Raw genomic sequence first — 27,757 nt, 5'->3', positions numbered from 1 at the left:
TAGGTAGATAGGAGATGTCTGTGTCCATGTAGGTAGATAGGTGATGTCTATGTCCATGTAGGTAGATAGATGTCTCTGTCCTTGTAGGTAAATGGGTGGTGTCTATATCCATGTAGGTAGATAGGTGGTGTCGATGTCCAGGTAGGTAAATGGGTGGTGTTTATGTCCATGTAGGTAGATAGGTGATGTCTGTGTCCATGTAGGTAGATAGGAGATGTCTATTTCCATGTAGGTAGATAGGTAATATCTGTGTCCATGTAGGTAGATAGATGTCTATTTCCATGAAGGTAGGTAGGAGATGTCTATGTCCATGTAGATAGATAGGCTATGTCTCTGTCCATATAGGTAGATAGATGTCTCTGTCCATGTAGGTAAATGGGTGGTGTCTATGCCATGTAGATCAATAGGTGGTGTCTGTGTCCATGTAGGTAGATAGGTGGTGGTTATGTCCATGTAGGTAGATAGATGGTGTCTGTGTCCATGTAGGTAGATAGATGGTGTCTGTGTCCATGTAGGTAGATAGGTGTGTCCATGTAGGTAGATAGGTGGTGTTTATGCCCATGTAGGTAGATAGATTGTGTCTGTGTCCATGTAGGTAGATAGATGTCTCTGTCCATGTAGGTAAATGGGTGGTGTTTATGTCCATGTAGGTAGATAAGTGATGTCTATGTCCATGTAGGTAGATAGATGGTGTCTGTGTCCATGTAGGTAGATAGGTGGTGTTTATGCCCATGTAGGTAGATAGATGGTGTCTGTGTCCATGTAGGTAGATAGGTAATATCTGTGTCCATGTAGGTAGATAGATGTCTATTTCCATGAAGGTAGGTAGGAGATGTCTATGTCCATGTAGATAGATAGGCTATGTCTCTGTCCATATAGGTAGATAGATGTCTCTGTCCATGTAGGTAAATGGGTGGTGTCTATGCCATGTAGATCAATAGGTGGTGTCTGTGTCCATGTAGGTAGATAGGTGGTGGTTATGTCCATGTAGGTAGATAGATGGTGTCTGTGTCCATGTAGGTAGATAGATGGTGTCTGTGTCCATGTAGGTAGATAGATGGTGTCTGTGTCCATGTAGGTAGATAGGTGGTGTTTATGCCCATGTAGGTAGATAGATGGTGTCTGTGTCCATGTAGGTAGATAGATGTCTCTGTCCATGTAGGTAAATGGGTGGTGTTTATGTCCATGTAGGTAGATAAGTGATGTCTATGTCCATGTAGGTAGATAGATGGTGTCTGTGTCCATGTAGGTAGATAGGTGGTGTTTATGCCCATGTAGGTAGATAGATGGTGTCTGTGTCCATGTAGGTAGATAAGTGATGTCTATGTCCATGTAGGTAGATAGATGTCTCTGTCCATGTAGGCAAATGGGTGGTGTTTATGTCCATGTAGGTAGATAGATGGTGTCTGTGTCCATGTAGGTAGATAGATGGTGTCTATGTCCATGTAGGTAAATGGGTGGTGTTTATGTCCATGTAGGTAGATAGATGGTGTCTGTGTCCATGTAGGTAGATAGATGGTGTCTATGTCCATGTAGGTAAATGGGTGGTGTCTATGTCCATGTAGGGGTATTCCAATGAAATTGATTTTGTGAACAACTTTCAGACAATAATCCATTACAATGTAGGACAGTTGTCTTTATTTTTTCTGTTATGTCCACTCAAGTCACAAATAAGATTAAGAACATGGTACGTTAAGTTGATCTTTTTAATCAACAGTAATTGTATCTTAGTTACAAGTTATGTACATTTGATTTCAATTGTTTGTTCTTTGTTTAATCTTACCTTACTGCTGGCTCACAAAATATCTGCATTCTGCACTAGTGATTGGATAATGACTAGATAAAATTGATTACCTAAATTCTTAACCTCATTTGATGCGATGATCTCATAACTGATCATCGGTACCTGTATTCTTTTCTGTGTTTAAGCAAAAACAAAATTCACATTGATATGTATAACGAAGATGCAGTTGCTAATAATATTCACTTTAACACAAATTCTAGGTAAGTGAGGTATTTCATTTTATTGTTACAAAAAATGACAAGAGGCCCAATGGGCCTGGAGCACTCATCTGGTAATACCAGCCAAATTCCATGCCTTTCAGCCTTTAAGTTCATGAGTAGAAGTCATTTACATGTTTTCAAAAATTTGATTTATTTTTCATTTATTTTTTTTTCCAAACTTTATTGGAATTCCTCCTAGGAAAATCCAAACCAAATTTTATGCCTCTAGGCCTATGCATTAATGAGAAAAAGTTGTTTAAAGGTTTTAACAAATCTGAACCCTGTCACCTTGAATATAAGTCAAATTCATTTATTTTGGCAAACTTTTCCTGGATTCATCCTAGGGTCATACTGCCAAATATCATGCCTCAAGGCCTTTTAGTTCGTAAGAAGAAGTTGTTTAAATGTGTGAACAAATCTGACCCCTATGATTTTGAATTTGGGTCAAAGTCATTTGTTGTGACTCTGTGGGGCTTCATCATAAGAATATTCCAGCCAAATATGCCTCAAGGCCTTTTAGTTCATGAGAAGAAATCACTTGAATGTTTTAACAAATCTGGACCCTGTGACTTTGAATATTGGTCAAGATCACACAGTCAAATATTATGGCTATAGACCTTTTAGTTCATAAGAAGATTGTTGAATGTTTTAACGAATTTGACCCCTGTGCCTTGAATATATATCAAGGTCATTTCTATTTGCAAACTTTGTCTGTCTTCTGTCTTTACCTTAGGAATATACCAGCCAAATATCAAGCTTCAAGGGCTTTTAGTTCACGAGAAGAAGTTGTTTGAAGGTTTAAACAAATCTGACCCTTATGAACCAGAATATATGTCAAAGCCAAATATCATCTCTTTTCCCAAACTTTGCTGGGCTTCATCCTAAAAACATACAAAAAACAAAGTCAAATATCAAAACACTTGGTCCATTGGTTATTGAGTAGAAGTTGTTTAATGAAGAAAGTTGATGCCGGACAGACAATGCGCCATGGCATAAGCTCACTTGACCTTTCATGCCAGGTAAGCTAAAAAAATACAACTATTCACCTTGAAATGCTTTGATTAGAAATCAATACTGATTAAGTATCAAATATGACATTTCGTTTGTTTATGAAAAAAAAACATGCAATTACTAAAGACAACCCAATATATCTTCTGATGTAACAAACACATGAGCCAGAGAAAATTGTGATGCACTGGTAAACATTATGTCATGTTTCTTTGCAAAAAATGTAACATAATGTGTGAAAACCTCTTCATACAGCTGAGTTTTACACAATAAGACTTCTACATCGTAAAACCTCTTCATACAGCAGAGTTTTACACAATAGGACTTCTACATCATAAAACCTCTTCATACAGCAGAGTTTTACACAATAGGACTTCTACATCATAACTTCTACACCCTCTTCATACAGCAGAGTTTTACACAATAGGACTTCTACATCGTAAAACCTCTTCATACAGCAGAGTTTTACACAATAGGACTTCTACATCATAAAACCTCTTCATACAGCAGAGTTTTACACAATAGGACTTCTACATCATAAAACCTCTTCATACAGCAGAGTTTTACACAATAGGACTTCTACATCATAAAACCTCTTCATACAGCAGAGTTTTACACAATAGGACTTCTCCTCTTCATACAGCAGAGTTTTACACAATAGGACTTCTACATCATAAAACCTCTTCATACAGCAGAGTTTTACACAATAGGACTTCTACATCATAAAACCTCTTCATACAGCAGAGTTTTACACAATAGGACTTCTACATCATAAAACCTCTTCATACAGCTGAGTTTTACACAATAGGACTTCTACATCATTCAGAGTGTATTCAGAGTTGATACCTTAGAATCAGTATGTTTTTCACCTTAAGGAATGGCTAGAGAATGCTTTATAATGAATAAAACTGGAGTAGCAAACTACAAAATGAAAAAAAAAAAAAAAAAAAATGAAAAAACAACTCCGCAACAACAACTTGTATAAAAGTGGAAAAAGATATTAGGTTTACCCTATTTAATTATTTTGGAGTTCTGTGGTCAAGTGGATATCTTTGCTGTAGTACCACTTACAAATTCAACAACAAAGATGTGTGTGCTAAATTAAATCAATATCGACAGATCAATTTGTCTAGATATAGGCATCAAGTTACAAATGTGCATGACTTTTAACAGATACAGTAGTAAATATATAAGCCAATGGAATATTGATTTTGATTGGGAATTATTACAGTGTTCCAAAAACAACCGTTTACACTTAATATCCAAAGTCATCATATTCTGACATGCCACATACAGTGTATAAACACAAACATATCTGGTTTATCATACATTTTTACTGAAGCAGCTGGACACTTTTATCTCTCAATGAAAACAGACAAATGCATGTATAATTATTTCAAACATTTTTTTCCAAAATCAAAATGTATTCATTAACTTAACAGATAAATCAAGTGTTAGTAAAAATGCATCACTCATCCATGTCACACATGTAATATTCTAGATGTCATTTAATATCATAAATCAAATCCTTCATCACATGAGCTTAATAGTGATATGCATTAAATAATGAAGTTATTATAATAAGAGAGAATAAAAATCACTCTAAAAGAAATAAACATAATGTCTCAATTCAAACAAGATATCACTTCAGACAATAATGGAAAAATTGACCCTAGCTTTCAGATTTACCTATTTTTCTTTGAAAAAAATCAGATATGCTATAAATTAAGTGAAATTTGATTATCTTCTCAATTTTTGCATTCTTTACAAGAGGCCTAAGGGGCCTTAATGGTCACCTGAGGAATATATGTCAATAATCTGGGGATTTTAAAATGTTGCAAAAATGTAACAACACTTGTGCAGGACCGTGTGCAAAACATCTGTACAAAGTTTTAACATGATCCACCCAGTGGTTCTTGAGAGGAAGTCCAAAATGTCTTAGCCAAACAGAGGCCAGGGTGGCTATCTTGGATTTTGAATCACAACAAAAAGTTAAAACACCTAACAGGACCTTGTGTAGAACATTCGTATCAAGTTTAGACATGATCAACCCAGTGGTTCTTGGGTCTTAACAAGAAGTTGAAAATGTCTCAGCCAATCAGAGGCCATGGCAGCCATCTTGGATTTTCAATCGAACCAAAAAGTAACAACACTTATGCAGGATATTGTGTTGAACATCTGTGTCAAGTTTGGACATGATCAACTCATAAGAAAATCCATCCAAGGGTTCTTGAGAAGTCATTTAAAGAAGGTTTTTACATATGGCCCCTTTTACACCCCTTATGGACCCCAAAGAGGACATAATCACTTTTTCCAACTTAATTTCATATGTCCTTCACTAAGGAATGCTGTCTACCAAATTTGGTTGAAATCGGTCAAAGTTGAATTTTTTATCCTTTTGAGCACCCCCTAGTGGGACCGTTTTTGATCCAATTTTTTTCATTCGCAAACTTTGTAGAACTTCCCATAAGGACCCTAAATAGGTTGATAAGAAGATTTTTTAAAGATTTACCTAATATCACCCCCTTTTCCCCCCTCCTGCGGCCCCTATTGGGGCCACACCCTTTTTCTTCGCAAACTTGAAGCGGCTTTGCATGGGGATGCTTTGTGCCAAGATTAATCAAAATCCATCTAATGGTTCTTGAAAAGAAGTCATTTAAAGAAGGTTTTTACATATGGCCCCTTTTACACCCCTTATGGGCCCAAAAGGGGACATAAACACTTTTTTCAACACAATTTCATATGGTCTTCACTAAGGAATGCTGTCTACCAAATTTGGTTGAAATCGGTCAAAGTTGAATTTTTTATCCTTTTAAGCACCCCCTAGTGGGACCGTTTTTGATCCAATTTTTTTCATTCGCAAACTTTGTAGAACTTCCCATAAGGACCCTAAATAGGTTGATAAGAAGATTTTTTAAAGATTTACCTAATATTACCCCCTTTTCCCCCCTCCTGCGGCCCCTATTGGGGCCACACCTTTTTTCTTCGCAAACTTGAAGCGGCTTTGCATGGGGATGCTTTGTGCCAAGATTAATCAAAATCCATCTAATGGTTCTTGAAAAGAAGTCATTTAAAGAAGGTTTTTACATATGGCCCCTTTTACACCCCTTATGGGCCCAAAAGGGGACATAAACACTTTTTTCAACACAATTTCATATGGTCTTCACTAAGAAATGCTGTCTACCAAATTTGGTTGAAATCGGTCAAAGTTGAATTTTTTGACCCTTTTGAGTGCCCCCTAGTGGGGCCATTTTTAACCTGCTTTTTTTTTTTTATTTGCAACTTTGTAGACCTTGCCATAAGGACCCTAAATATCGAATATGAACTTAATCTGACTTGGTTTATGAGAAGAAGATTTTTAAAGATTTACCTAATTTTACCCCCTTTTTCCCCCTCCTGGGGCCCCTATTTGAGCCACGCCCTTTTTTCTTTGCAAACTTGAAGCAGCTTCCCATGGGGATGCTTTGTGCCAAGTACGGTCAAAATCCATTCCGTGGTTCTTGAGAAGAAGTTGAATATGTGAAAAGTTAACAACGCACGACAACAGACAAATCATGATGGCAATAGGTCACCATGAGCATTCAGCTCAGGTGACCTAAAAATACAGACTCTAAAATAAAACAATACAAATATATTTTAATTAATAAACTTAACAAAAAATAGATTGAATTTCTAAGTTTCATATCTAATTTTCTAATTCTGTGTATGGTCATTGTTCATGAAAAAAAAAAGAATGGTCATTTATTTGGCCTTGCGAAATTCAATGATTTTAACTAACTATAGCTTCAAAGGTTAAATTTTTGTTGCATTTTGTATAAAATGGGAATGATGAGTCAGCAGTTCTTTAATGATATGTTCCTCGACCTCCACTCCACTGGCTAGCTGACTATCTGTCAACTGTATTGCTTTGTGTGAGTCTGCAGATACAACAATAACTTCCTTCTTTCTTGTCTCCAACAGATTAGCCACCACCATCTGAAAAATCATCACATTTATAGCACAAGTTTTCTGACCAAATAAATCTTTTTCTTCAGGTTGCATTATTTATATAAAAACTAATTCCACTGTCATAGTATAAAGACCTAAGATAATGGCTATAGTACATAATGTAGTTAATACCTGGTGGCAGTACTTGGCCAAAGCCTGTTGTGCTTTTTTCACCAGAAGTTCTTGATCTGTTTCGAGCTAGAAAATATAAACAATGACATAATAAATATTAACAAAATGGAGATATTTATACGTTCGATTACCAAAATATTTTCACAAAAAGATTTTTTTGTATACCATTTCATATACATGTATAAAGACTTAATTTCCCAAGTAAATGTATGCATTTTAAAATTAACATTACACCATGAACTTCCATGGTCAATCCAATCTGAATTTCAAACAAAATAGATTTTGTCTAAAATTCAGATTACACATACAATTAGCATTTACCATTACACAATAAAAGAGATTAGAAAGGACTTTCTAAAACGTTGCGTTTTATTGATAACTTATCATCTACTGCCCATATGTTATTTAACTTTTCTTTCAAGTAGCTTCTTCTAAAGAACCACAAAGCCAAGTATTTAACTCCTGTATGGTGAAACTATTAATTCAATCAAAATCAAATCAATGTCCCTTGAAACCCATTTCAGTTTGTTCACAAGAAAATCAAGACAGTTTGGTGAATTACAGCCTTCCAATGACATACTACTTCACCAAGCTGAGACCATCCCCGAATTATATGTATGAAGTACTAATGACTAGTGGTGTAGGACATACAGCCCAGACAAACTTTTTCATTGAGAGGTCAAAGGTCAAAATGAAGGTTAGAATGACTTTCATTTAACACATGTCACACCACCTCATCACAGTGAAACCATGCCCTAAGTATAAAGTTCCAATCATTAATAGTGCAGGAGATATATTTCAGACACCCTTTTTCTTTGATGAAGGTCAAAGGTCATAATGTAGGCAACGTTTTATTAAATTTTGATACATGACACACTATTCCACTAGGATAAATCCATGCCACAAGTATGAAAATCCAGTAACTAATAGTATCAAAGGAGATAGAGCTGCGAAAATTCTTTTTCACTGATGTAAGTCAAAAGTTAAAATGTATGTATGAGTTACCTAATTATGAAATATGACACACTCCTCATCAAAGTAAACCAATACCCCAAGTATGATGTTCCAGTGAAAAGTAGGTGCAAGAGATAGAGCCCAACCTGACTTTTTCTTTGATGTAGGTCAAAGATCAAAATGAAGATCACAGAGACCTACCTACTTTGATACATGACACACTATTTCACAAATTTTAACCCATATCACAAACATGAAATTCCGGTGACTGGCAGTGTAAGCAGTGTAAGTGATAGACCCTGGTAAAAATTGTTCTTTTATACAGGTCAAAGGTCAATACATAGGTCAGAGTGACCTAATTTTGATACATGACACACCAACTCACCACTGTGAACTTGTATCCCTAGTATGATGTTCCAGTGACAAGTAGTGTATGAAATTATCCCGGTGTGGCATGGTATTGTGAAGCACGGGGAAATGAACTGGGACAAAATACCATAATGGTGAAATGAACCGCACCTCACTTCACCGTTATGGTGAAATGAATTGCCCCATGGTAAAGTGAAGCCACTTTGTAATTTGTTTTCAATCAATGTTTCTGCACTTAATTTCTTTTCACTTTGATTAATTAAGTTCCTCATAACATAACAAAATAAAACTGAAAAATAGCAAGGGTGGGGAAATTTAGGGTAAAGCATTTCACACCATAATGGTGAAATGAACCAGTTCACTTTACCATAGGCTTCACTTTATCATACTACAAGGGGACAAGAAAGCTGAAGAATGGACAAGCATAACACAAAACTGTAGTCCTCAACCCTTTCTCTGTTGGGGTACTAATAAATCTATTTCATGAGTTCAGAGTCACTTTTATGTACTTTAACTAGATATGACATGTTTTCTTTATGATATAATATATTGCATTAAGAGTCTCACTCCACTGATAGTATTCCTTTACAAACTTATATCTTGATACAAGAGGAATCATTTAATATACCATCGTTATACCTTTCAAATAAATGCAAAGTTTGATACATTTGAATTATAGTAACTGCCAATGAAATTCTCTTACTATGTCTCATGATGAGACCAAAAATTAATATTTTATCAAATAAGGAAAAACTTACTTTAAAAGAGACAACAAAAGCATTGGGTACCCATTCTTTCACAAGGGGCTGTAACATCTTAGGGACCATCTCAAGGGACAACTGCAAGGGGCCATCTCCAGACTGAATTTTGTGTTCAGGCTATTAAAAACAAAGTTTTGAAGTATTCAATTGTTATTCAATGAAATGATATACATGTAAACAAGAGGCAAATGGGCCTTAATGGTCATCTGACTACCAAAACTTTCAGCAGGGAGAAGGGTTATTTTTTCTACTTTGAATGAAACCTTTCTTAGACACAGTTTTCCATGATACAGCTGTTACTGTAAAGTTGGAGCTCAATCCAACTGGTAAAAAGAAGTTTGAAATAGGTTCTGCACAGAAAAACCATGATTGCACAATCATGAAAATAACAACACTTTGTTGGCTACCTTTCCTTAACATTCCCTCCAAGGTTTAGCTCAATAGCATCAGTGGAACTGGAGAAGAAGTTTAAAATTTGTTTTTTAAGATGGCGGCCATCTTGGATTTCAGACAAACCCAAAAGGTAACAACACTTGTTCAAGACCACCTCAGGATCATTTCATGCAAGTTTGAGCTCAATCTCACAAGTAGAACTTGAGAAGAAGTGTGAAATGTCAAACGTTTACGCATGGCGGAGAGCGCATGGCAGACAACGACAGACAAAGCACACTGGCAATATGTTTTTTACATTTAAGATACACACTTTTTGTATTGTAAATATTTCCTGTAAGCAACAGATCCTGGTTTATAATATACAGTGTACATTTGTATATCACATTAATGTTAGTAGCATAATTTTGTATTTTTTATTCCCGTAAGTCTATGATTATGACTAATCGAATACTATCTTAACAATTTACCATTCTTTCAAAATTCAAGAAGTAACATCTTATACACAAAAGTAAATTACAAATTATTTAATTTACTGTAAATATACTTATTTTGATGCGATCACTTTTAGTGCAATATTGATTTGAACTTTTAAGCACAATGATGAAATTGTGAATTTGCAATGATTGTTCTTTCAATGACATATAGTCTACAGAAATAGCAATTAGAGCAATATTATTTTAGCATGGTATCTTTTGCATGATATTAAGATTACTGCTAAAATGTGCATGTTCAACATTGTTTAGACAGACATTTTTTCAAGCAAATTACAGCTGTTTTCTCAAAATTTCGTAAAGATTACAGGAGCACATACTAAAATAACAAACCATTTGTTCTTTTGGAATGTAAAAGTCTGAGACTGCAGCTGCCAAGTACAGCATGGCTTTGTTGTTTAGTAGACTGACAGCCTGACAGGAGGCATGTAGCAAGGTAAGGTACTCTGACAAGGTTTGGAATTCTACACCTAACAGACGGTCATCACTCACTGCTGCCTGGTGCTTTTCTAGCTGTGTTCCAATCATCTTTTCAAAGTCCTGTTTTACTGTAGAACAAATCATTGACATGTAAAATCCAATGGAATTTCACATCTAAGTAATTTGCATACATAGGTTCTCTTATTTTCTCTTCTTTTTTTTGTATTGAAAAAAGTTTATATTTAGAATCCCAACAGGTATATTTTTGAATTTTCCTGACAATTGATTTCTGAAAAATATGAGTTTCTGTTCATAAGAAATGTCTATTTCTAATATTAAATCATTCTATCACAGGTTGAATTTCTGATCAAAATCAACTGGTTTTGTATAATCATGCATTATCATTTCTTATCCTTTAACAAAGTGAAAAAAATTCAGCAAAAATGTTTAAATTATTACGAACTGATTTTTGTTAGCTACCTTGAATATGTGAGATGGAATCTGCACTAGTTTTAAATTCTAACATGTCAAGGTAGTTTAGATGCGAAAAATGCCTTAGGAAAGGCCTCATGGATCTACTTCGATGAAGAAAAATAACAGCATAGCCCTCCTGAAGGAAATATCTGTTTGAGTTAAGGGAAATAGTATGTTAAACTTTTCTAACAAACATATGGGTAGTACATGTGTGTAAGAAAGAAACAAGCAACATAGATAAAGGAAACAAGTTTTGACTTCTTTCCTACACTCAGGATCTCTTGAACCTGATTTCCAAACACATGCAGATATCTAGCCTGTTACCATTTCATTATAGTCTTAGAGCTGTTTTCAGTACAAATGCACATTCACTTTGAATCCACACAAATTTCTTCTGCAAACAAAGGATACTCAGCTGATGATGCTCCTCTTGTTCCACTGCTGAAATTGTCCAGAAAGCGTACAGTCCGGCTCTCCAAGGGAACTTTGGTCCCACCAGACTAAAACACAGGTAAAATTTAAAGATAAATATCTGTGTATCAATCACTTAATATGTGCAAGCAATTTATGTATAAAATCATGTAGCTTCAGAAATAAAAGCACTAATGCTTTTATTTACGTGTCCTTCAAGTTCATTTTCATAAAACATCATTGTTCAGTAATTTCTATATATATTTGAATCATGACTATCTGTGATTTTTTATTGATATCCGATCCCACCAAGACAAAATAAAACCATGGATAGATATATATATATATCCACTAATTTTCAGGATGTACCGTTGTATACTTATTATTTTCTGCTTCCGTGTTGTATGCATATATATTTCATGTGCTAAACATTTCATTTGGAGAAGTTTTCAAAAAAGAATTTTAATAGGACACATTTTGACAAATTAGTATAATGAAAACAAAAAGAAAGAGATAAAAGAGGGTCTTTGCATCAGCTTTCTTGTGTAGTAGACAGTATACAAGTGCTAACTACTAAGAAAGGAAAACCTAAATATGATTTTGATAATGATGCAACCAACTTTTCAAGAAATAGCTATGACAATATACCTGGGTACATTAATTAGCAAAATCAAAGTTGGACGCCCGTCGGATATTTTATTTTTCCAATCATTCCCAACATGGGCAATGCCCAAATAGAGTCAAAGGGAGACATATGTATGAAATTTGAGAGTGATCAATCCACCAATCCCAAGAAATTTATATTAATCTATACAATTGTCAAAATCCAAAATAGTCACTTGTCAGTTTTTTTATCAGTCACAAAATGGGCAACGTATAACAAGTGGCTAAAGGAAACCTAGAAACGAAATTTGATGATCTACACCATATCCAGAACTATAGCAATAACAAACTAGACTTGCTAGTACTGTAGCTGTCAAAATCCAAAAGGCCGTCTGAACTGTAGGTCATTTGATTTTTTCGGACCACTCCCAAAATGGATAATGTCCAACGTTTTACATATACATGATGTTGCATTTGAAAGGATCGCTACAATGCGAACGTTGGTGATTTTGTACAACGGGCCAGTCCAGGCGACCCGCTGGACAAAACCAAGCAATATATATATATAATATGACAGTGAAGTAGTAGAAGCATTGTGGTAAGCTTATAACCATCTTGTAACAGTAAGCAAGTCTTTTCGATAAAAATGTTTAACCACAAGGAAGAATTCACGACCGTTACCGGAAGTTACGCAGTAGTTTATATAACTAGTGAAAGAGAAGAGTCCGACGAAGAGGACCATAACAAGGCCAGAGTCGAAAAAATACCAAAAGTAACTATAAGTAAGTATTATAGACGAGTCAGTGACGTAAATATGGACTCTTACAGTTATGAGGACAACAAATCTTCCATTCTGGTTTTGTCTAGCTACAAAACCATTCAACTCGGATCGTATGGCTTCGTATCTATCAGGAACAGACACCTGACGTAGAAAATTTGAAACGTTTTCTGCCATTTTTCAACAGGCAACGTTATCGTCACGCTTGTAAAATGTGAACGCAGAAGCGTTTAGTAATCAAACGTAGATGGAACCAAGACTAAAAGTACAAACTTTTGGTCCTCCTTGACAGGAGAGTTATCGTTCGAAGTTTGTTATCTTTCAAGGTTGCCAGTGTAAGTGTCCTATATATTCCTCTCTCTATTAACATATTTAGTATTATTCAATACTGCTTCTCAACGCAACGTTCTCGTTGTTCATCAATGAACCGGAAAACGACAAGTTTGTAAAATGTCATTTTAAACATTTAAACTATTACGAATAAGACAAGATTTTTATCTGGGCCTCTGGACGTAATTTCACTAGTTTCTAGATAAATTAAAACGTTTATTGCGTTTAGAGTTATCGTTACAACTACTATTTACTATTAACTTTTGCACATAGAGGGGTTCATAATACTAGATACTTTTCAATTTCGAATCTAGAAAAGTTATAATGCATAAGATTACCTAAATGTACTTTGATTTATCTCAAACTGAACTACACACAGCATTATAAGTTTCGTTTCATGAACTTCTGAATTTGAATAAGTCGATTGCCTGTAACAAGAATCTGCATCTCAGTTGGTTAGAGTATTGCATTCGGATGTCCCAAGTTTGGATTCAGATCAGGCTCTAATTATCATTATTATTATTAATTTTACAGAAAAAGTCACTGGTGTCAGCCAAGTTATTAGTCCCCTTCCGGTGAAACCGGAGGGGACCATAGTGTTTGTTTGTGTCTGTCCGTCCGTTGTCAGTCCAGATGTTGGTTTCCAGATGATAATTTGAGAAAATATGGATGGATTTGAATGAAACCTCATTTCATATAAGGTTATGGAGTATTACAGAGTTTGATTGAGTTTAGTATCGAAAGGTCAACAACAAAGGTCACTGTTGCTTAAAAAAATAGATATTTTTCATAAAATTTTGGTTTCCAGGTAATAAATTAACAAAGAATTAGGTAATAGATTAACAAAGGATTGATTGATTTGGTTGAAACTAAATGAAATGTCAGCTAATGAAATAGTATAGATTGAGATTAAGTTTAGGGTCAAAAGGTCAACTACAAAGATCACTGTCACTAAAAATAGACTAACATCATCATATTTTTGCTTTTAAATGATAACTTGTGGTAAGGTTGAACAATTATATTGAAACTTGATGCAATCTAATATTGTTAGAAAATATATATGGTTGATTTAGGGGTCAAAAGGTCAACTGTGCAGGCTTTGAAGGTCACTTACAACAATGGACTGTGATCACCATATTTAGGGCCCGGCAATAAAGATGCAGGAAGCAAAGTTTGTCAGAATAACACCAATGTTCAAGGTCACTGTGTCAAAAGGTCCAGGTTAAATTTTACATATTTTCATGCGTATGCTGTCAATAAAACTAATTTTACCCTTAAGGGTCAGACACATTTATCATAGTCGTTATTATCAGGGGGGTGGGGGATCTCAGAAAAACGGAGGAGGTGACCACATGTATAATAGCTTACAAAAACTTAAATCTTAGGAGTTAGGTGGTCCTTTTTCCTGACAATTCTTGGTCCAACCTTTTCCTGATATATTCAAGGCCTACTAAATATACCAACAAAAGAGATCAGGTATTCCAAGCCAAGAACTTTTTTCAGGAGGGATTAAGGTATGGGGTATAAATGATTGTGAGCCCCAGACAATGGAGCTGAGTTGATTGAAGCATCATAGCAGAAGTATGTGATGAATAATATAATCTCATAATTAAAGATTTGTCTGAAAACTCCTACTATTCTTACAATCTTCAATGAACAGTTAAAATGGCTGTTTTTGGAATAAGTTAAAATGCTAAATAAATAACGATAATTTCTCACTGTATTTTTCAGGTGACGATCCTTGCAGCAGGCCAGAAATGTTCATTAGAAGGTATGAAATTATGATAGTGCAATCACCAGGAAGTAACCATGAAGATTTTAATCTTGCACAATTAAAATTATAAAACCAAATAAAGTATTCAGAATCAACAGATAATGGCCCAATGTTATTAATGCTCTTAGCTAAAGGATATTCATGAATAAATTCTTTTCAGAGGATAGCACTACAAAATTGAAGTAAACTAATTGATTTTTTTGTCTTAGGGTTGATAATAATTTCCTTTAAACAAATTCATGTTAAAAAGTTTGATTAAGCCGAAGACATTCAGTTTCATGAAAACAGGTTCCTTTGACACAAATGCCGGTAATCCCTAAATTTGAAGACCAACAGACAACTTTGTCAAGTCAAAACCAAAGATACAGCATTCTGAGTTGAAGATATGTCTGAAGTCATAATTACTACACTGGAAAAATTTATTGTTAATAGTTTTTTAGTATTTTCATGAAAGAAAAAATGATGTTGTATTGAAGAAATCATATCAGTGTTTTCTCATATATTTTACCTGAATATATGATTATTTTATTGACTTAAGGCCCCACAGCAGTACATATTTTTTAGTAGCTGATGTATTTTGGTTAAGGTTTTAATCTGTATTTTACTTTCTGTTACAGGACCTTACAGCGAGTTGGTGTCATTCTCCATCATGTTGTAAGCATAAAAACACCACCCAAACTGAACAATTATATGTATTTCAATTAGTATTTAACTGACACAGGTAAATATGAAAATTCAAGCTTTATCTGTTATTTTGATAATGTCTTGATCAGTTTTCTTCAATTAGGTTAAAATATTGGCTTTTGAAGATAGTGCAGGATTTAGAATCAGTCTAGATGATGGGTTGAAATCATCACTCATAAGCTATATTGAATTGGTGTCGCAAAACTGAAAAAGAAAATTTAAACTTTCATTTCAAACATTCAATGATGAAATATTTTTGTAGAAAATGGCTACACCAAGATCAAGATTTTCCAGCGTAGCAGAAGATGAGGTTTTGTTAGAAACTATAAATAGCACAGGGGTGATAACTCTCAACAGACCTAAAGCACTTAATGCCCTCAACTTAAATATGATACAGAGAATTTACCCTCAGATGACGGTAAGTAAAATTTAATTTTAAACAAAGATTTTTTTTCCATTTGCAGATCATCAGCTTAAAAAGTGAAAGCTTATCAGTAAAAGTTTAAGATTACCTTAGAATGGAATTCTGTCATATTTTATGTAACCAGAACATGTACTTCATTATATAAATCTTCCACCTCAGTTATTGTACTAACTGCCCATTTATAGATACATTCCATCTAATATTTATTACAGCAATGGGAGGAGGACCCAAAAATCAGATTGGTGATTATTAAAGGAGCAGGAGAGAAGGCTTTCTGTGCTGGAGGGGACATCAGAGGTAGAGAAGAATGGAAGGGAAAAACATAGAACAAATGGATCTTTGAGTAAAAATGTGATATCTTTAGTTTACATGATAGTACTAGGTACATTTAAAACATAATGTATCAATTCTAAAGGCTTTAGCACCTTAAAAAACATTTAAGAAATGAGTTTTAGCTTGATTTGCCAATAGAAGCTTTTAGCTGGTTCCGAGTAAGGTTAAAAAAAACATTCACATTTGTTTGATTATTGAATAAAGATAGAATAATGAACAAGTAGAGAGACACATCATGTAATTATTTCAATCAATGAAAAATGGAAACTGAAAATATTGTAGAATTATATATTTTGTTTGATATATGAAAGAAATTTTGATTTTCAGCTGTGACTGAAGCTGGGAAAGTCGGAGACAGCCTTTCTCAGGATTTTTTCAAAGAGGAGTACATTTTAAACTTTAAAATAGGTAAGCATTCAGTAGTTAGATCATGAAATTCCAAAGTCTTGCGGAATCATAAACATCCTTACTATTTGTGGTAATATTCTGGGTAAAATTCTGCTTTGATAGACTTGAACTTTACCACATTTATCTGCCAAGCTGATGTCTGTTAATAAACCCATCTATATCAATTGCTCTTATTGACATTAGCTTTTCCAATGAATGATGTTTCTTTGTTCTTCAATAACAAAAAACTTGATACTTGAGTTATAAATGTTGCATTGACCCAAGAAAATTTGGTAGCTCAAAATACATTCCGTTCAAAATCATATAATTGAATAACGAATGACTTTGATTTCACTGCTATTTGTCATTTCATTAAGTTAGATTTATTTATGTACTTATTGATAAGGATAAATTTGGCCCTAAATCTAATCTAGACAGCTTAATGGTTTTAAAAGTAGATTATAATACTTTTCTTTGAGATCATGCCATGTTCTGCCATACTAACATGTTTGGGCATTAAACTGAAGAAAAGAAACTTGATATTCAAAGTAAAATTTAAACAAGTATTGGGAAGAATGAGGGAAGAGGTCAAGATGGGGTCAGCCATCAGAGACAAAATAAGATACAAAAAATATAATGAGGGACTTTCTGATGTTTTTAGGTCCCTTGTTTGATTCTGTAGTCTGGACATTAGGTTTTAATCTTCTGTTATAATTTGGATTGTACGTATGTAACATTGTTGACATTCTTACTTAATTATTTCTTACAGGTACCTACGATATTCCATATGTGGCTCTGATAGATGGGATTACTATGGGTGGTGTAAGTTCTTAATCTGGCTTTGTTTCTAAGTGAGAATTTACCTCACAAAATATTGTACAGTAAACATATTACTAGCATATTTCTAATTACTTTCATCCTGTGAAATTGTTGGAGTTTATAATATCTTACGTTATTGCTAATTTTGTATCAAGACATTGTACAGATCATATTCATATATAAAATTTTAGCCTTAATAGTGTATACAGTACAAGGGTTTAAAAGGAGTTTGTGACAAAATTTTGTAGTCTATTAAGAAAATTCATTCTTGCACAGTCTGATAACAGGAATATACATTAAAGTGAACATATAATTGTTCCAGTCTTCTTGGGATTGATTTATGTTTTCATTTTGTTGTGTAGGGAGTGGGTTTGTCTGTTCATGGAGACTTCCGTGTTGCCACAGAGAAAACATTGTTTGCAATGCCAGAAACAGCTATAGGTAAGTGGTTGAGTCAGGTGAAAATGTTAATGCATGCATGTTTGTCAGATCAAGTTACTCAGATGATATACGAAGGCTGAGAATTTAAAATTAACTTGCCTTGCAGAGCTATCTGAAAAGAAACTTGTGAATCTTTTTGTAATCTCATTGGGTACACAATGGTGTAATTTGGGAAATGATCAGTTGCCTTGTGTGATATGAAGTTCAGCATGTTTGATGCTCATTTGTATGCCTGGTGGTTCCATTGTTATTAACCTTTTTTTCTTGATTTGGGAACATGACATATGCTTGGACCAGCCAAGATTTGCATGGTGGGCTTTGTTGATGAACCAAAAGACCCTTATCCTTCCAAAACACCTGGTCTTATTTGCTTTGTTGTATTTCAGAGGTCGCCATGTACATATTTCTTTTGTTGATGTTTTGCCCTCATTTCATCAATTCTTACTATGGAATAATATTTTCTATATTGTTTCTCTCTATGTTTGTTATGTACATTCTCATTAACTAATAAATCAGGGATATGTTTTGGATCAAAATTCATGGAAATGATTTCATGATTCCTTTGTTGATACTCTCGCATAGTTTACTGGCTAGACTTTTACATTCCTTAGGCATCACTTAGATGATATTGTTTTTAGGTCATCTAGAATGGATTTATACCAAATGTGGTCTGAAATATCTTTGTGGGAATTCATCAGATTTGTCAGAGCATCATCTGCAAATTCTGTGGTTTGTTCATCCATTTGTCGATGGTCAGAAAGCTGTTCAGGGACATGACCCTCTTTTTTGTAATGAAGAAAATCTTGTGTTATACACAGTATAATGTTTATTGATGTGTAATTCTGATACATCGGTATGTATTCACTATACGTCTAGACAGATATTTTCACAAGATATCACAAACAAATGGCATCACCAAAAACACGTTATTCTAATTTGAAGTTAGGAAAGTTTTGTTTCAGTGTCATTGATATGAAAACAACATTTGTTGGGTCAGTGCTAATGAGAGAATGGGGGTATTTAGACTTAGACAGAATGTATATTGGGATAATCTTGTAAGCCAGATGGATCATTTTTCTGATTAATTTCTGTTGTACAGGTCTATTTCCTGATGTTGGTGGTGGCTACTTCCTGCCGAGACTTGGTGGCAGCCTTGGTGTGTTCATGGCTCTCACAGGCTTCAGATTAAAGGGTCGACACGTACAGAAAGCTGGAGTTGCCACTCACTTTGTCCAGTCTAATAAGGTTTGTACATTCAAGTTGGATGTTACTTGTGCTCAGTATACAGGGAAAATATCTGTACGAGTGGAGAGTGGGGTTGTGGTGGAAGGGCGTGGGCTCACTTTCCGTTTGGGAACAGTATCAGGTGTCTTATTATATTGCAAGGATGGACACAATTCATTCATTAGTGGATCGAATATTAAAGCTCCTGTCATGAAGACACCTGTCAGAAACTTTTACATGAAGTGTAAGTTAGTTGTGCTGGTATCCATTCTTTGTTTCACACTTGCTTATTGTATGCCTGTTAAAATTATTTCATATGGAAGAATATCAATCTTCTTGCTTTCAGATTTCAGAATTAGAGACAGCATTAGTTGGTCTGAATAATCCAAGTCATCACGATATTACTTGTGTTATAGAAGATTTTCAAAGCAAGGTAAGTAACTCAGCGAATAAACCGGTAGAAGGTTGTACAAAAGACAAATAATTATTCACACCTTTTAATACAAATTATCAGTTTGATACAATAGAGCCAAACATTGAATCAAACAGTATCATACAGTTTATGGAACATCTAGGACTCGTCAGTGATGCTAAGGACCAAATTTGATGACTAGGAATGTTTGTTTGCTTGTTTGTTTGTATACTGGTAAGTAGTTTAACTAGGAATGTCTGTTTGATGACTGGTTATAATATATATAAATTAAAGTGGATGGATAAGGAATGTTTGTTGACTGGTGAGTTGTTGGACAAGGAATGTTTGTTTGTTGACTGGTAAGTTGTTGGACAAGGAATGTTTGTTTGTTGACTGGTAAGTTGTTGGACTAGGAATGTTTGTTTGTTGACTGGTAAGTTGTTGGACTAGGAATGTTTGTTTGTTGACTGGTAAGTTGTTGGACTAGGAATGTTTGTTTGTTGACTGGTAAGTTATTGGACAAGGAATGCTTGTTTGTGGACTGGTGAGTTGTTAGACAAGGAATGTTTGTTTGTTGACTGGTAAGTTGCTGGACTAGGAATGTTTTAGACAAGGAATGTTTGTTTGTGGACTGGTAAGTTGTGGTACAGAAGTGATCCTACATGTGTACTGATCAGAGTTGGCTATTGTACAAATGTTGACAAGTTTTTGAGGCTTGTATCAATATATATATACTGGTCAGTCATGATTTATATCTGGGATGTTGTATTGGAAATATTTACAAACCTATTTGTAATTGTCTACATTAATGAAATATGCCTGAGATTTTTCTGACTCAACTAGAAGTTTAAGGGAGATAACTATAAAACAAAATACAAGTTACATAGCATGTGCTCAGTTTCCTTATAAATGTTTACCATATAAAAAGGTGGGGGAAAAACTTCATAAAATGAGTTATGAAATTGATTTTTTCTTTTCTTTTGTAGAGTACTGATATTCCAGATGAAGAATTTATCTTAAAATCAGATATGGAGAACATTAATAGACTGTTTCGTGCTAAAACACTAGAAGGAATATTTGAGGATTTAAAAAATGATGGTTCTGAATGGGCAACGAAGCAGCTGCAAATCCTACAAAAAATGGTAGGTTTCCGTGAGAGTACTTTCTAACTGATTTATATTGACAACAGTTGCCTCTTTCATGAAAAGGAGTTGTTGGGATTGTCTTGGCTGCTTAGTTGTGTTTCGCTTATGACTTTGTATGAGAAACAGAATTGATATAAGGTTATCCCTGAATAATGAGCAGCATGAAGATTAACTGAATAAAAATGATATCAATTTTTTAAAAATCATAATTTCTTATGCCTTTCAAATGTTTTAGAATGGATATCTTTATGGGAAAAAATTGTTTCAGTGTATCTTTTTTCCATTAAGAAAATTAATTTTTATGTGAATTTAAAACTTTTCATGATTTTATCCACAACTCCATGAAGTCTGTATTCCATGAAAATATTAAACAATTTCTTCTTCAGCAATTACTTTAGCTTTGTAACGACTTCAGTGATTTCCTTTCAGTCCCCAACATCCATGAAGATTACATTAAGACAGATATTGGAGGGGAGAAACATGCCCCTCGGGGACTGTTTACAGATGGAGTATAGATTGAGTCAAAGATGTATTGAGGACAAAGATTTTTATGAGGGAGTCAGAGCAGGTAATTAATTATATCAGATTAAGTTTTATACTTAAGCATTTGTCTTGCTATGATTTTTGTCATGGATTTGAATGACATAATTTTCAAGCAAAGTTAAAATTGCTAATAATCATATTCTCGTCAAAGCTTAAATCATTTAGATCTGGCATAAATTCTGTAGCAATGCATTTCTTGGATTTTATGTACATTTTTTACTCATTTGACTGTCTTGTTCAGATTCTGATTCTGTTTAAAGTAAAATGGATTAAATCGTACTCATATTTACTACTGTCTATTTCAATAGTAGTCATTTCAGTGGCACTCAGATTGTCCTAATGACTACAATTATGAGCTATTGAGTTGCTTTTCTTGAAATATAAAGATATGGCTATGACAATATAAAACATAGGATGTATAATACTAAATTCTCTTGAGATTATAAGGACTTCAAACTGTAAATGATAGCAAGTGATTGTATGCTTTAGGTGGTAAGGATTAACACTAGCGTATACAATTATCTACTTTCAGTTACAGAGCTGTTATTTGTATTTTAAACTCCTAGAATCAAGTACACTGTAATGGCAGACATGTCATTGTAGGATGTTCATTTGTAATGAGAGCTCTGTTGTTGGGCATCTTTTTTAACTCCTAGTTTATATGTTGTAATATATCATTATGGTTTATATTGTGTATAAAGTCTGTTTTGTCAGTGAAAAAAGCAGACAGACTGGATTGATATGACAATAAGATTTGACTATATGATGTCTACAACTTTATGATATGTCAATTAAAAACAAATTACCTTATATACAATACAATGAATTTAATATCTGATTGTTTCTGCAGTCCTTGTAGATAAAGATCACAGCCCTAAATGGGATCCTGCAACCATCGAAGGAGTAACTAGTGATAAAGTGGACTGGTACTTTTCTGAACTGCCCCCTGAAAGGGAACTGAGATTATGATAAAAATTCACAGACTTATTGTATGTTAACATCAGTATGACACGGGAGTACCAGGAAGCACCTGCTGAAGGAAAATGTAGGACATGTGGTGGAAAGGCCAATATACTATCAAATGTCAATTCTCTTTTCAGGAAACCTACCAAAATAGATTGGCCATTGATAGGATCAGGTTTATATTACACAAGCAGAATTTTTCCATCTTCAGAGCTCTTCATGTCCAGTCAGTTGCGCATATACTGTGATCTGAATTGTATTATTTGAACATTATTCACTTTCTCTCTAGTATGGGAATGATACAAAGTGCTATACTGTATAACCTTACTACAGGTAAAAAGTTTGTTTTCATAATGCATGTATCACAAATGACAGAGCAATGTCTACCACTCTATTTGTATAAATTGGTTAATCATTTTCACTTCTAATACTTTTAGAATCTTGTGAAATGTTATGTTCAAAGACATGACTTGTCTCTAAGTCCTTTTGAAAGAATGGTGCTAGCACATTGGTGGTGTGTTCTCATTATGTTAATTTTGAGAATGACATACAATAAAACATCATCTAGTCTAAACAATGTGATGTTAAAGATTAAAAAGAAAGATTTTACCTGAGATGTGGTTTAAAATTTTAAAAACTGGAATTATTGTCAGGGATCACATTTACTATTAATTCTTAAATCTCACCCGATATTACTATCTAATTAAATATCACAAATATTTATAATGAATTTTTTTGATTAATGCATAGTTCTTAAACTTTAATTGATTTTACTGATTACATATACATAAAGTATGCATATCTTCACAGTCATATAAAGCTGCATCTTTAAAATCCAAGGGTTAGTTTAATATACACTTCTCTTCACCATTGCTACATACTTGAATTAGGATAATTTATTTCTGGAACTTTCTGGAGCAACAGACTGGCCAGAGAAATCATGTTATAGGGGAAATAGTTTCAAATGGAATTAGCATAATCAAGTTTACACATATTACATCTAAAATCTTATTGAAATTTGTGAGTGCAAATGAAATATATTGTTTGTAGCTCGAGGTCAGTTAATCATAACTTTTTAAGGAATGAATATAATAGGTACTGTACCGAATGCGTCCTTTTTTTCTTTCTTCCTATTAATAATCAAATAAAAATAAATAAATAAATGTGGTTTTCTCCAGTTCTTGTAATATTTCATACTTTATTTAATTATCATAAACTAAAACGTTTTGTATATCTTTTACAGACTACTAACTACTATATTATGCAAATCCATATAAATAAAATTACACATGTCATCCCTGTTATCCATCCATTTCCAAATATACCTGTAAATGTATAAATGTTTTTGAAAAAAAGGTAGGAAATGCCAGTGAAATCATTCATTTTCATGGGGAATTTATTTTCGTGGCTACTTTTTAATTTAAATGTTCACAAACTGTGAGATAAGCATAGGTTAATTTATTGTGCTTTGTTTATCCATGAAATCAGGTGTCCACAAAACAGTATCTTTTTGAAAAACCAAGAAAATTGGACCCCACATAAATATATGATTTTACAGTAAATACAATCAAAATAAATGAAAAGCATGAAAGAAATGCACTTACTTTTACTTAGCTGTTATCTCTATAAATAGCTTAGAGTTGCATAATGACATTGTGGGTCTATAGGTTGAATGATCAAAGACCTTGTGTTTGGCATACAATCAAAATAGCAACAGATCAGTTGTATTACTAATTAAAGCTAATTATATGAATGATCAAGGGAGATAATTAATGTGAATGTTATTAAAATGTATGTTGGAGTAAGTAGGATATTTGATATTCTTGAAAAGGAATTGTTTAAAGTATTTTGTAAATAATGGTTTCTTCGTGAAATCCGGAGCCATTTAAGTAGATTTTTGAGCCTCACATAAATTTATGATTCTACTGTTGATAATGAAAAGATAGTACCCTATTTGTAAATTACATATAAATGTTCTGACACACAAGAACATAGAAAAAATAAGTAATATCAAAAAAGCATTACCCTAACTGATGTATTAGATGTGATTTTTCAGTTTCTGTATTACAATCTTGGTATGAAAGCAGCAGATACATCACTCAGTTTATGACAATTAAAACAGAGTACAGAGAAATTTCATTTTAGTTGGATTTTTCACAAAACTATTAATTTTGTAGATAATGTGAAATAAGATGTTTTGTGGTCCTCAACTTTCATGTTTTTATTACTTTTTTTTTAATTTTGATACATTTGTTTCCATAGACACTTAATTTGGTAGATAAATACAGCTCAATCACAAATTTGTACAATTTTTTTCAGGTCGTGAACACTTGATTTCGTCCATTAAGAGTACCCAAGAAAAGAACGAAAACAAAACCTCCACAAAAATGAATTATTTCACATTTAACAATTGTGTGAAGAAACGTCTATAGTTAGAGTGTGTGACTGACCACAGTGGCACGTTATTTGAGTATGGTAAAGTTAACATCAGTTAGGATATTATCTGAATGTTTGCTATTTTTCATACATCCCTCATAACTGTGTGATACTGTTCCGACTGTTTGACCGATTTTAATAAGTGATCGTGGAAACTGTTTCTATTAAAGTTGATTATTTCTGAACACGATAAATGAGTTATATTTTATAAATCAGATTTAATATTTACTACTGGATGGATCATTCTTAACCTTTAGATAAATTGATTTCTTCATGGTTCCTGGTTATGCTCTGTTTATTTTTGGACTGGTCGGGAAAAATACACAAGTATGTATGCTGTTCACTAAAATTTCTGCTGAGGTTACAATTTTTTACTTCCGTAGTCTTATTTTCTGACAATTTTATAATTTACACGGATATTTCATTCTGATAGATTTATATAAAAATTCCACAAATTAGGTTCCATATGTTTGTTTAAATGGTAAATTGAGGTGTACGATTTCCATTAGAACATATTAAGTAGATGACTTTGTACAGTTCAAAATCACCCCATGTAACCGTTTAATTATCCCCAATGGTATTAAGCTGGACTAGAAAACCTAATTAAAATGGCTGACAGACACCTATTTTAATACGGCATTTAGTTTGATATGGTTGAAATGTATTTCTGATAAAGTACCTGATGGACTGTTTGAAATGTTATGATAAATAGGATGGTCTTAACTATGTGGTCAGCAGTTTGCTGATTGTTGCCGATTTCTTTATCAATCAACTTTATGTAGATTTACCTTGTGAATTGATGTCAATATTCAGTACAACTCGCTAAACCGAACAGAAAAGAACGAGAAAGATCAAACAAATTTTTAAGAAATCCCTTCATTATGATCATGGATTAATTAGTGTGGACGCTAAAATTCCCCTAAATGTCAATTATATATTATTTAGATAGTGGCAAATTATTTATATCAAAGAATCTTTTTGAAAACGATACCCGACCTTGATTTGTGTAGGTAGAAATATGATAACATAAATTCATTTATCGATATCCATAAACAGAGACAAATTTTTGTTTCAGCTGTCTCCGTGTAACTAATTTTTCAGTTCATATTTTGCTTAAGTTTCATCGAAGTTGTGTTTAAGGTGTTAGTATTTTCACTGTTCTTTCTGACCTGCCTGAACTGACGTGGTCTTAAGTTTGAGTTGGTATATATTACGAGGGAGACACCATCAATAATATCCAACAGTTTAAACATTGGAAAAAACAACTGCTGCTAGAAAATGTGTCCGTGTCGTATTGAAACCATGATTCACTTTCATGTGAAGCGGACACGCAATACAATCATAAAAGCAAAAACATGCATGCATAATTCTGATTGTTCGCTGGATTATCAATGAAATCTTAATATATAACTGATGGTATATCATAACATTTATGATTTTGCAGTATAAAGACCGTGGACCATTTCGTATAACGGTGAAAGTTTATTACATTCATATCTTTCAATATTGTCAACAGCTTGCCGTTACGTTGAACAAGGTCTTTTTGAACACCTGTTTATTTTGAAATTGTATTTTCCAATCAATGTAACCAGGGACGTATTATACGTCTCTGATGTAACTAAAACTATTGAAGAGAAAATATATTTATTTACCATATTTGGTCCGAAATTCGTCCTGATTTTGCTGCAGTCAGATATTTTATGAACTGATAATGACTAAACAAAAGATATTGATTACTGGCGCGTCAGTGTAATATAAGGCTCTTTCAGTGTCGGGATGTAGGATAGGGATGTCCCGTCCAAGATGTTACCAAATGTAAACTCCCCGGGTTTTATCATATTTGTGACTTCGAGACTGAAATATCCCAGCCATCACTCCGACGTATGAAAGAGACATTTTTCTCATTTTTTAGTCTAAGCTATATAAAGCTTAAGATATCGACAATGTATCGTCTTGACATCGATTTCAGGCCGTTATATATTTCGGAAGGTCATTTTGTCGAACCATATCACATGAACTATTGACCTGCTTGACCTCGGATAATTGTGGTTGCTGTAACATGTTACGCTTCAAGAAAGAATGAAAGTTTGGGATTTAAAATCATCCATCATAAAACATTATGGGTATATATTTGGGAGGGGGGGGTGAAATGTGTGTGATTTTTCTTGATACACATTTTTACGTGTGAAAAATCCTCCCAGATATGACGAAATAACCTCTGAATATACCCTCAGATGCCAATATTTTATCGCCGTCAGTCAAGTGAATGACAATCGGACATGAAGAATAGGCCACGCCTTCCTTTAACTATTTGGCTTCGGAACATGCACGTCTTAACATTTCGTTTTAATTTTTTCCCAGCAAAATGTCATTCTCGTTCAAATGACGATTTTATGTCATAGGTGTACTTCTGTGTCACTGTAAGCTAATTGTTCAGCGAAGTATGCAATGAGAACAGTCGACCCTTTGAATGAATTAAATGTGTTTTGACCGACAAAATATCTTTTCAAACTTTCATGTGGAAATGAAATCCTACTAAAAGTCTCAAATAATTCCAATAAACATAACAAAACTATATGCTTATGGTTTGTTTCGTATGTAACCAAAGCTCATCGCTCTCTTGCTCGCCAATGTACATGGTTTCCAGTGTCAGGTTCGGGAGTTTCCGCCACTGTCCGAGATCGAGAAATACACAGAAGCAGCCGAAACGTCAGGATTTGACGCGAAACCTGTCCCGGCTCCTTATTTCATAAAAACTGCAATATTTGGATGTACTTATGATATCTGTTTGAGTTTAATTATGATGAAGTATTTGAATACTGTATTTAGAAAATTTCCAGCAAACATTTATGTAATATTGATGACTTTATCAAGAATTTCTCATTGTAATTTATTTTTAAATATTATATTCATACTGATTTTCTTAATTATAACGCGTAAAAGAATAGTTAAAACAGTGTTAACAACTTTATGATATCGAGGAGCATGAATTTTATTTTTTAGGGCCGCTCAACATGGCCAGTTAATAAATACTGAAGGTTCAATCGCATTTTATGA

General features: G+C 33.7%; 2 protein-coding genes across 3 annotated transcripts; one reads left to right on the top strand and one right to left on the bottom strand.

Annotated features, from left to right (window-relative positions):
• Positions 1-6,738: 6,738 nt before the first annotated feature.
• Positions 6,739-12,962, bottom strand: LOC132555648 (phosphopantothenate--cysteine ligase-like). Its single transcript, XM_060220000.1, has 7 exons — positions 12,834-12,962; positions 11,405-11,493; positions 11,000-11,142; positions 10,433-10,647; positions 9,213-9,332; positions 7,132-7,197; positions 6,739-6,987 (listed from the first exon to the last, which is right to left on the bottom strand). The coding sequence occupies exons 1-7, from the start codon at positions 12,960-12,962 to the stop codon at positions 6,805-6,807; spliced, it is 945 nt and encodes a 314-aa protein (XP_060075983.1). The 3' UTR covers positions 6,739-6,804.
• A 121-nt stretch (positions 12,963-13,083) lies between these two features.
• On the top strand, positions 13,084-24,885 carry LOC132555595 (3-hydroxyisobutyryl-CoA hydrolase, mitochondrial-like). Of its 2 annotated transcripts, none has more exons than XM_060219945.1 (13): positions 13,084-13,120; positions 14,847-14,886; positions 15,507-15,543; positions 15,836-15,991; positions 16,210-16,294; positions 16,658-16,738; positions 17,487-17,539; positions 17,899-17,977; positions 19,077-19,222; positions 19,548-19,634; positions 20,600-20,755; positions 21,188-21,326; positions 22,152-24,885. In XM_060219945.1, exons 2-13 carry the CDS (start codon positions 14,873-14,875, stop codon positions 22,268-22,270), a joined length of 1,152 nt encoding a protein of 383 aa, XP_060075928.1. In that variant the 5' UTR covers positions 13,084-13,120; positions 14,847-14,872; the 3' UTR covers positions 22,271-24,885. The 2 variants fall into 2 exon arrangements, with proteins under 2 accessions (XP_060075928.1, XP_060075927.1); XM_060219944.1 differs by lacking the exon at positions 13,084-13,120 and adding an exon at positions 13,765-13,816.
• The last annotated feature ends 2,872 nt before the right edge of the window (positions 24,886-27,757 follow it).

This window comes from Ylistrum balloti, unplaced genomic scaffold (genome assembly GCF_031769215.1).
Source record: "Ylistrum balloti isolate Yb309-2 unplaced genomic scaffold, AGI_CSIRO_Ybal_v1 Utg370508, whole genome shotgun sequence".
Lineage (NCBI taxonomy): Eukaryota > Metazoa > Mollusca > Bivalvia > Pectinida > Pectinidae > Ylistrum > Ylistrum balloti.
Note: the sequence above shows the minus strand (reverse complement) of the source record. Positions and strands in the feature narration are given on the sequence as shown.

What these genes read in the sequence shown, in the direction of transcription:
- LOC132555648 (XM_060220000.1), bottom strand. Translation starts at nt 12,962, where the DNA reads ATGGCAGAAAACGTTTCAAATTTTCTACGTCAGGTGTCTGTTCCTGAT. An exon ending in ACATTCCAAAAGAACAAATG is followed by an intron (nt 9,333 to 10,432) that starts GTTTGTTATTTT and finishes TGTTTTTAATAG; the next exon opens with CCTGAACACAAAATTCAGTC. An exon ending in CTTTTGTTGTCTCTTTTAAA is followed by an intron (nt 7,198 to 9,212) that starts GTAAGTTTTTCC and finishes TATATTTTCTAG; the next exon opens with CTCGAAACAGATCAAGAACT.
- LOC132555595 (XM_060219945.1), top strand. An exon ending in GAATTTACCCTCAGATGACG is followed by an intron (nt 15,992 to 16,209) that starts GTAAGTAAAATT and finishes TATTTATTACAG; the next exon opens with CAATGGGAGGAGGACCCAAA. An exon ending in ATGGGATTACTATGGGTGGT is followed by an intron (nt 17,540 to 17,898) that starts GTAAGTTCTTAA and finishes TTTGTTGTGTAG; the next exon opens with GGAGTGGGTTTGTCTGTTCA.